Raw genomic sequence first — 10,945 nt, forward strand, 5'->3', positions numbered from 1 at the left:
ATAAAAGTACAGTAAAGTCAGTCAGAAGTCAGAAACTCCTCAATAGGTTCTTGAAGTTCACGTTGAAATCGAAATCCGCAAACAGTTCGCTGAATGTGGCAGACATGAAGCGAATCAGATCATGGTGGTCAACTGCTTCGTATCCTTATCTAGCCAATTATTTTTGAACACTAGGGCACTGAGGGAGCCGAAAAAATCCTCAACGGGTCGGCACTGGGGCAAGTTAGTCTTTCGGCACGTACGGTATTTTTTTTCTGCTTAAGATACTCCAGCGTCTTCTTGACGTAATGGGAAGAAGCCTTGTCTGGCCAGAAAACGTACTTCCCATCCGTATAATGCTCCTTTAAGAACGGCGGAAGAATTTTCTCAAGACACTCCTCTTGGAACACTTGTTGATTGATGGTCAGACCGCTCGGCTCCCTCTGTCCGTTGCAATTTTTGCTTAAACTTATATTTTACCTCGGAGGGTGTGGCCGACTTGTCGCTGGAATAGTAGCTGTCATTTCCTGAAATGGAGGTTTTCGGAAAGTATCTTTCGTCTTCTTGCACGAACGACGTCCTGCGGTAGTTCTTCGTCATCCACCGGCAATGCGATTTCACGATCACTAACTGCTCCTCCGTGTTCTCGGGGGACCGAGTCTTCTTCCGACAGATGATGTTCTCTATCTTGAGCGTTCGGTGAATCAAGGTATGGGAGCAGTGATATTTTGGGACGGCGTCCCGCAAACTCGTTCCGTCCTTGTTGTCGAACAGCTTTTTCAACGCCTCCTTCTTCATTATCTTCGCCGGAGGGCCGCTACCGGCCTTCCGCTCCACGCTCAGGGATGCTAGGATCCGGTAAACTGTACTCGCAGGGACGTTTTCGTCTCGAAAGTGGTCTACGTAAACTTTTTCCACGATGACCTTGCGTTTCGTAAAACCGTACAACACGCTCGTGGAGTGTTTGCTGTTTCGACGTCATCTTCGATTGATCTGACAGCACCCGGGCGAAAAGAAACATGGAGTCCAGAGAGCAGTTCTCTTGGAGAGAAAAAAATGTACGCTCTTTAATTACAGAAAGGCATTGAAATCATTCTCATTTTTTATTGAACACCCGTTTAATTTCGACGAATCTAACTCTTCTTAGCGTCGAAAACTGGGCTACTTTTCGTTTCAAGCGTATGTAGACTTCATAATCTACAGCGGTTTTCGTATGGCGAAAGATTAATAGGCACGGCTTACATATATTATATGTTTATGTGAGCCGTGATTAATAGGGTCCTGCCAAGGAAGTCGTCTTTATCTTTTAGTTATCTTTAAGTCGTCCAATATCGACCGTACCAATACCCAGTATAGTGAGCGGAGACATAGAGGGTCGTTAAATTCATTCGAAATTTTAAAGTTGTATCCCATCTGACGGTTTGGTTTGCCTAGTTAATAACAAAGTTGAAATGAGATCGGAAAGTAAGTACAGAATCCAAGGTAACTTCAAGGTCACACATACATTTACCCTGTGATCCTTAACTTTCAGGTATCAAATTTTCTGCAAATTTTATTCACATAATCCCGGCATTTTAAGGCAGTGTATGATTCAAAAACGAAACTAACTGTGACAGATAATGCTCGAACATTCGTGTCTTGCTAATATAGGCAACTTTCATATCGAAAGTGAGGACACAAATTTTACGAGTTTATATCGAGGAGTTATTTTTGTTGTAAACAGCGACGGGAGGGTTTCAATAAATTTCCTGTATGTTCTTAAGCCAAAGCTTTGAAATATTAATATATGCTGTATCTTAATGTAAAATTATATTGCATCCTTCTCAATTATTGTACAACATATCATATCAGAAAAAACTGAATTTGGGCCACGAGACGACAATGTCAGTCACGCGGTTCATGGTTAAGAATCTTTTGAGGGATGATTGACTGTCATATTTGGAGAAAAAAAATCGTTCTACACATACCATGAAATCTCAACCGTTACTAAGTTATTGAACTTTTTGTGTTAAAAACTTAGTTGTCTTAAAATAACTCTATCTCAAAAAATATACTTTGTATTTCAAATCTTTTAGATCCATTGGATAGGTGAGAAAATTTTCCATTGAAAAATGTCCTCAAAAGTTTCAGCTAACGAGGTTAAGTAATCTTTTCACAGTAATTTATTTGAAATTTAACAATTTTGATTGATTTTTCGTTCACTTCGCGAAAATCTTAATAGTTAACATCACTATTTTAATAATTAAAATTGTTAGTCTTGAAAAGTTGTATAATTTGTTCTTTGACATGATACACTTATCTTGTCTTGTTTTCATGTGTTTGGGTTATTGAACTTGGATATTTTTATCTCATATTCACTAATACTAGCTCTTATTGAAAAAGTATGGCACTTATTGTACCTTATTTTATTTTATTCGAAAGCCAGGAAAATTTTGCAGAGAAAAATGTATTAATACCTTTCAGTTAAGTGTATTTAGTATGCTTTTAGAAGTTAATTAGATTAAAGTTAGTGTTATTATTAGCATTTTCGTTATTTTCTTAAAATAGTAAATAATAAACTTCACCATTATTATCATGGAATTAATGCTTCTTTGCAAGTTCTACAATTCTTCCTTTGACTCCATTCAGTTATCTCTTTTAGTTTCGAAGCAAAATCATTTTTATCTTCTCGTTTCATATGCAAAAACAACGATTTCGAACCCACTGCATTTGTGATGAGGTCATGCTGTGTTAACTATTAAATTGCAGCGAAATGAAAAGCGATAGCGATAAAGTGTCCAATAACAAGTTGTAGGGAATATTAAGGGTCACCAAATGAACAATGGTGATGATAAATTTAGTTGATTAATAATTAGAATAATTTCAAAAATCACCAAAAAACGCAAATTTTGAGTTATTTTACTAGTAAAAAGTCATGTAGTACACTTAACTAAAAGATATCTGTACATACATCGAAAGGAAATTTTATCAGCTTTCTAATGAAGCCCTGATAATAGCGATATAAAGCATATTTTTTAGATTAGAGTCTTTTAAGAACTTGCAAGTCAATTACAGGAAAAGTTTAGAAGTCAAATTACAAGGAAACGAGAAGAGATAGGAATATTATGTTGAAGAACAAATTATGAATCGTCCTCAAACCAAACTTTTGGATAATAGATATTGCTATAATCATAATTCATTATTTTAAGAAAATTGACAAAAACCTCATCAAAAACAATAACTTTTAACTACTTTACAACTAAAAGGTAATTAAAACTAATTATCTGAAAGATATCCATTATTCAATAGAAAATTTTCTCACCTTTCCAATGGCAATAAAAGATTTGAAATAAGAGGTATACTTTTTGAGTTAGAGGTGTTTTAAGATAAACAAGTTTTTTACACAAAAAGTTCAATAACTCTGTAACGGTTGAGATTTTATGGTATGTGTAGAACGATTTTTTTCTCCAAATATGACAGTAAATCACCCCTCGAGAGATTCTTACTCATGAACCAAACACCCTGTATATCGGTGATTCATTCAAAACAGCTTAGCTCACCTTAGGCAGACTGCCCGTACTTCGGACTTCGTGCTTGACCGAATGAATGAAAATGCACAATGAACCAAACAATGTTGATTGGGAGGCGCAAATGATTCTCAATGTACATGTTTCACTGGCTCAACATGTTCATAAAATGGTCAATTAGGACGCCGGCCAAGACCAAGACTGTTTTACTAGGGAAAGAAAGGAATGGAGACTACCTCTGCCTTTCCACGAAAGGTCAGAAGGTATGTCAAGATAGACAACACGATCTTAGCAATATACACAAAAATCGATCGAGATCAATTTCCGAAAATATTTATCGAGCTGAACTCCGGACAGTCGGTCATCGGGAGCGTTGTCTCTTCTTCATATGACAAGTCAATAACGCATTACTCCAGAGATTAATGTCATATCTTATTTTTTTAGTTTTCGTTTATAAAAAATATTGAGCTTTTAAATTTGCCACAAAAAAACTGCGGCTTGTAAACAAACTGAAGCTACAACAGAAAAACTATCGATGTCGTGAAGAGAATGTTAAATAATTTTGAGTGGCCTAAAATAAGCATTAACTGCACTGGAAGTTGATCCCTTTGTTAAAAACCAACAGAATCTTAGTTTGATTTCAACTAAATTGACCAAGTTGCACAGTATTTCAAAATAGGCAAAAACGTGATCGAAATTGTTTTGACCACGAAAAAAGGATTTTCGAGATATAGTGTCTCCAGCAAAGTTTCTCTATAAATTATTCTCCATCTTATTAAAGTATTGGTTTGGTGATTAATCCTCCTAAAGTTGAGAAGCAATTTTTTACCATTTATGAAAATAATAAGAAACTGCATTCAGCATAGTTGTAGGGAATATAACTAGAAACAATTTTGCTGAAGAGACTATGTATCTATCTTTTTTTAATCTAAAGTTTTATTTGAAACTGCTCAATGCGTTAGCACAACTGATCCGTGGGTCTTTTATATTTTTTTACAATAAGTGAAAATAAAAAAATAATTTCTGCCAGATCTTGTTGACGCAGTTTGCTGCTGCGTGTTGAGATCTTTTTCCGTGGCGGTGAAGCCGCTTGGGGATCATTCAGTCTGCCTTCTCTCGCGTTATCGTTCCCGTCCATGTCGTCATCGGTACTGCTTTCTTGCTGTTCACGATCAGAGGTTCTTATTTATTTCTTGTTCTTACGGGTCGCTGTTGTATATCCGTCTTCATCGGTATTTGCTTCTTTATTGGCGATGCTAGTTGTTGGTTTGGGAGCGGTTGTCGTGGTCGTTGTACCTGCATTATTGGGTAATTGGATCGTTGTTTTTGGTTTATCTGAAGGTGTAGGTGGCTGCTTGTTAGGCTTGTTGGGTGTAGTAGATGAGCTTTGACTAGTTGCTTCGGCTCATGTTTTTCCGTAGTGGGCTGTATGGTTACAGAATTGTCATGTTGGGGTCTGCCTGGGATATGTGATTAGCGTTGTTTGCTTATAGGTCACGCCATCCTTCGATGATTTGCATTCGATAGTCATGTAAGAAGGTATTGGTTTAGTCACTCGCATCCTCACAATACGAACGCCGTTGGGAATGCCATTGAAAAAAATTCTCCAGGTGTCATTCGTAATAGATTCTACTTCTCCATATTGCGACATGATTCGTTTGATGAAATCTTCCTTCGTGCGCGGGGCCCGATCATGGATACGCACGTCCACCATGTCGTTTTCCATATGCACGGGGATCTTGATTCTAGTGTTATTAAACTCGACCTCGTGTTGCATGTTGTTCTCTACAATGAATCTATTCGCATTCGTTTGTCGCATGCTGTCTCTTGCATGCAAAAACATATATTCAAAAAACGACTATAAAACTCTTTTATAAGGCCATTCAAAAATTACACCACACATTTAAGTCTAAAAAGAGGAAGTATGAAGCATGTTGTTACTTTGGTCAGAGGAAGAAGGGGAGGGGAGAGGTTAACATAGCTTAATATTAAGCCTTGGTGGTAACCACGAGCTTTTTTCATGGTAGCTTAAGTTTGTTATTTTTCCCAATAAATCAGTGCATTTCAAAAGAGCGGCCATCATACACTTAAAATAATCATTGAAACATTAACCTCTGATAAAGATATGCTTTTACTCCTTGTGTTAATATTAAGAATACAATTTACTATTTTCAGGATATGAAATCGACCGTAAAGAGTTCAATAAATATGCATTCAAAACCGCGCAAATTGTCGTTGAGCTGTAGATTTTCAGGGGTGTACCATAGAAAACTCCGAAAACCGAAGGGTATTAAAACCAAAAGATAGATACATAATCTTTTCAGCAAAGTTATTTCTTGTTATATTCCCTACTACTTTACTGAATTCAGTTTTTTTATTGTTTTCATAAATGACCAAACAAAAATTTGCTTCTCAGCTTTAGGGGGATTAATCATCAAACCAATACTTTAATAAGATGGAGAATAATTTATAGAGAAACTTTTCTGAAGACACTATAGGTCGAAAATCCTTTTTTCGTGGTCAAAACAATTTCGATCCCGTTTTTGCCTATTTGGAAACACTGCACAGCACAAGAAATCCAACCAAAAAGGCAATTAATTGGAAGCCGCTGAAAAGTACCTGAGGCTGGAGGTATGGGGCTTTGAAGATCCGGAACATTACCGGTTTTCATCAAATCAGAGGCTTAATCCACAATCTGCTAAAAAGTACAAAGAATTATACCCTTAAAGTTGCGGAAAACTCCGGCAATCAAGACGAAATCAAATTTGTTCACCGCACGCACTTGTAACCACATATATGACTTTGAAGATCCGGCTTTTTTTGGTCGGATTTCTTCCACTGTGTATTGTGAGCTGGCTTCGGCGGTAAAATATGATGATGAATTATGTTCTATCAATGACCATGCGGTAGACTTAGGTGCAGCGCTCAACTCCAACTTAGCAGAAGGCAAAGGATTCTTTAAATTTCCTTTCGATCATGTCCATATGAGCCTGCCTAGTCCTAGTTTTCCGTTTCAATTTTATAACTAATTTTATAACGCTCTAGAATACCTATCCGTCCTTCGTTTCTCTTAGTCTTAAATTTACCGAAAATAGCCAACAAGATCTATACAGTAGAACCTTGTAGCAATTCAAACATAGTAACTCATCATGATTTTGTTGTTTTAAACGAAATATTTAGTTTCAACAAATGAAAAACCAACAAATGAATTTGTTGGTAATTTCATGCAACAGTATTGATAAAATCAAACCTGAATCTTTGTTGTCACTATATCAAAAGGGATAATTGTTAATTAAAACCGAAATTTGTTTCTTCTTACTGATTTTTTTTCTGCGTGTACTTTGGTAGTTTCCTCACAGAGAAGTTTCCTTTCGTCCCACTTTACCTCGCTTACTACTAAACAAGAAAAAATTGATCTCGGGTGTATGCTACATTTCGGAGTTCAATGAACATAATCCAGGATCTTCCTCTTAAAAAAAGAAGGGAATCCATTTCACGTAGCTATTTAATTTAAAACAATCGTACAAGTATCATAAATCTCACAGAGAATCGTGAAACGTAAAGTTTTTAACTTAGCGTGCTCATTGTTGACTGTTTTACAATCTTCTTTTGTTATGAAAACCTAAGTACAAGTCTAAACTGATGGATAAATAATAAAAAGTACAGAGTCATTACAAGTTATTCATCTAGACATAAAAACATTTACAACCGTAACATTAATTGACGGCCGGCCGAAAATCAGACAAAGGCATTGTACTGGGATACTTTTCCTAGAATTTGCTCGATGTCCTTCTGGCAATCTATTCCTATGTCATGCAAATCCTTTTCCGAAAGTGTTAGAAAAACTTCAAAATCGATTTCTTCCCTGTTAAAGATGCCAATATACTTGGAGAGGTTCATATCTTTCAGGATGTTGGTTACGGAGATTCGATGTTCAAGTTCACGCTTTACCAATGGTGTCGTCATCACGAACATCGTCTTACGCCTCTCCCGTGTGTTCATGACTGAAGGGCTGCAATGAAATAAAAATAAAGTATATAATTTGCAGTTAATGCAACATTTGTTTTGTTACAATAATATTGAGCTATTGTAGCAATCAAATAATTAAATTGCGCGTCAGCAAACTAAGCCCAAGGCACATTGGAAATTTAAAATTGAATACGGGTTAGGTGAAACTAAACAACTTTAGGGAGTGTTATGATGATTTTTTCTATAAATATTTGCTATTACAAAAGTTTATAAATTTCTTTTATTTTAGTGAAAACTGCTACATAATTCCCTGAATACTTCTATCAATGGAAAGTATTTTATACACTAACTTTGTTGAAAACACTGTAGTTTAAAAAAAGATTTCTCGTTCCCCTAATAATTTCGTTTCAACAGAACACGAGTTCTTTAATTCAAAATGATATTTTCCCTCGTCTACCGGCGTATACCGTGAAATTGGTTTGTAATAGACGAATACGAACAACCGACTTAATTTTGCCTTTTATAAATTTAGCCTAAAAAAAATTTGGGGTTTTGTGACTTTTGCAAAGTTAGCGAGCTCGTTAAACCGGTGTTGTTTCTTTGATAAAAACTAGGGGAGACTGGGGCAAGTCGACACGGATTTCGTTTTCTAGACTTGAAGTCAAAACATGTTGATTTCTTTTTGAAAACAAAAGCACTACATGGAAGTGTACATCTTACTGTACAATTTTACATATTCTTATTTTATGCTTTAAGAAATGTTGTAAAATAACACTAGTTCACAAAATAAAATTTTTAAAATGAACTGAATCCGACAATAAGGTCCAAACACATTTTGGTCGAGTAGTTTTCGAGTTTGTACAGTAAAACTTGTAATTTCTCAATAAAATCGGAAATACGTTTACTGAAATCCAAATATCTGCGGCTATATATCGCATCAATATCAAATACTGTAACGCTTAATTATAGATAATTTAACTCACTGTCGATCATTTGAATGCTGTGTTTTAGGGCGGTTTAAAGTCCTGAAGATTCAAAGTTTTCCAAAATGATGGGAATTCGATTGACTTATAAATATAGTGTTATTACTTGAATGAAGCATTTTTGGCAAAAACTTTTTTTCTTAGTAAACGTATAATTGTAGGGCACCATTTGTTTCATTTAAACTGTCATAATTAGCGACAAAACGCACCAGGGTTTCTAAATTTCAAGAAACATCGTTGATTAAGTTTTGAAATAAACTCATAAAATTTGGTGCAGTATGTTTGAATGGAAAAAAACAGCTTTTCTGAGAAAATTGAGTAAACGGATAAATGTGGGACACATTTTTCACTTAATCTCCCACAATAAACGAACAAAACGCTCCAGTATATCCAAATTTCGAGAAACATCGTTAAACTTTAAATGAAACCCTAAAAAAATGGTGCAGGTTGTTTGAATGGTAAACCTATGAATGTGGGACACACTGTATTACGTTATTTGTACGCGGCCCTTGCATCTCTTTCTGATCATATTCGATCGATCACTTTATAAATGTTTATAAACACAAAGGGCGGTTTCCTTTGTAGTATTGGTAAAATATGTCCAAGCGTACAAGAAAGGGCATGTAGTTGAACAAAATAGATATCTACTAGGAAAGCGAATAATTGGAATAGCTTCACTTTTATTCCTATCTTATAGTTTTTTTTTTGGAACGTTAATGTGCCATATCGGTACACAATGTTAACGATATGTCCTACATATGCATATGATAGCTATTCACGTAATGAGATGCGTTTGATGAAAATAAGTTTCCAGCATACTTATCGCGCCATGTATGAAGAACACACAAATAATTTGATGCACAATTTTGGTTTCATTCTATCTTAGATTACGGATAAACGAATTAATGGTTTCTTATCTTGGACACTCACAGTTTACACATTGGATACGCCGCTCCCGTCGATTTGACTCTCGGTGTGTTCATTCGTGGCGATACTCGAAAGGTCTTGTTCATCGCAATTGGGGAAATGTCCGGCGATCGCATATTTTGTGCGTTGATGATCGGCGAAAAGCTTCTTTTTCGCGTATTCGAGTACTTTGCCTGCTTATACGATTCGAATGAAATATCTACAGCGGCTAGTGATTCCGGGGAGTACTTGAAGATTTTCGGTGAACGCTGCGGAACAGTGCTTGGCGCTGAAATAAGAGAGCAGTTAATATATTTATGCTTTGTGTTTTGATGAATTAATTACCATGAGTTTTAAACATTTTTCCACTGATATTTGAAACACCAAACAAAACGGGAGCGGTAGAAATAAATATTTTCAATTGTCAAGAGCTTAGCCTTCTACAGCTACGATAGCACAATAGTGTAGTGTAATCAGCTATACGATTATTGCTTCGCTATTGTCTACACAGGAAACAATAACACAGTGATACAAGTTCGGCAACATTTTAGAGATGTTTGCTATAATAGCGATGTAATAGGGTATGGTTTAACCATGCTGAAATATGCCATCTGAATTTCGATTTTTAAACTAGAAAAATCTCCTTAGAAAAATTTCTAACCTTATGTGCGGGGATGGGAATTGAACCCAGGTGAATTGCGTACAAGGTAATCGATTTATCAACTACGCTATGCCCGTCCCCTATTTTTCTATTTCTTCAATTTTTATAATTAACAAGTTGTTTAACCTTCTCATTATACAAATATCACAACGTGTATATCATAATATTTCACAGTCGTGATTCGATGGTTGGGCCACTGCCTATGTCCAACTAACGAATTTAATTCGCTAGTTGGACCGACTGGCAAATGTCAAAAACTCTCCAAAGAAGACATTAGCAGTTGAAAAGATTGTTAGATGGATTTTCAAAGTCAATTTGACATGAGATTTTGACGTTAATGTCATTTTCGAGCCACTCTAACGAGCAAGCTTAGAGTTTACTGGCGATTTAACCCTTTGTCTGCTACCGCAGGAGTCGGGAGCTTTTGGCATTGGAAATGCGAATCACCTGAGTCTACGGTATGTCCGGACGAGCGTAAAGTAACTTGTTACTTCATGCTGACGGAACCGACTTGACGTTAGCAGAAAAAAACATGGTTTTGAAAAAAAAACGGTATCTTGAATTTTCGAAAAAAAATTATTTTCTAATTATCGATAAATAACGAATAAATGATCAAAAGCAGAAGTTTGTACACGATGTGTTTGGTAGAACAAGTTTCTTCGAAAAAATCGGCATTTCTAAAACATCAGTATGTAATTGAATGGGCTTTTCTCTTTCATTTGCAACCAAATGAATGAAAAATATGGAGACGACACGAATACATGATAGGAAAAATAAAATCTGTGTACTACTTTAACCACCGTCTTAATAGGTACGAGTATCGAATAAGGGCCGATTTCTTAACCCTCGCTTAACTTTTAAACGAGATTCACCAGTATGTTTAAACCTGGCTTAAGCGTTTAGCGAGGGTGAAGAAATTGGCCCTAAGTCTGGTCAACATT

At 35.9% G+C, this 10,945-nt stretch overlaps 1 protein-coding gene across 1 annotated transcript; it reads right to left on the bottom strand.

Moving 5' to 3' along the window:
* Positions 1-6,949: 6,949 nt before the first annotated feature.
* On the bottom strand, positions 6,950-9,859 carry LOC131680217 (ankyrin repeat and SAM domain-containing protein 6-like). Its single transcript, XM_058960936.1, has 3 exons — positions 9,689-9,859; positions 9,368-9,632; positions 6,950-7,497 (listed from the first exon to the last, which is right to left on the bottom strand). The coding sequence occupies exons 1-3, from the start codon at positions 9,702-9,704 to the stop codon at positions 7,224-7,226; spliced, it is 555 nt and encodes a 184-aa protein (XP_058816919.1). The 5' UTR covers positions 9,705-9,859; the 3' UTR covers positions 6,950-7,223.
* Positions 9,860-10,945: the final 1,086 nt, after the last annotated feature.

This window comes from Topomyia yanbarensis, chromosome 2, assembly GCF_030247195.1.
Source record: "Topomyia yanbarensis strain Yona2022 chromosome 2, ASM3024719v1, whole genome shotgun sequence".
Taxonomy (NCBI): Eukaryota; Metazoa; Arthropoda; class Insecta; order Diptera; family Culicidae; genus Topomyia; species Topomyia yanbarensis.

What these genes read in the sequence shown, in the direction of transcription:
- LOC131680217 (XM_058960936.1), bottom strand. An exon ending in GCGTATCCAATGTGTAAACT is followed by an intron (nt 7,498 to 9,367) that starts GTGAGTGTCCAA and finishes ATTTCATTGCAG; the next exon opens with CCCTTCAGTCATGAACACAC.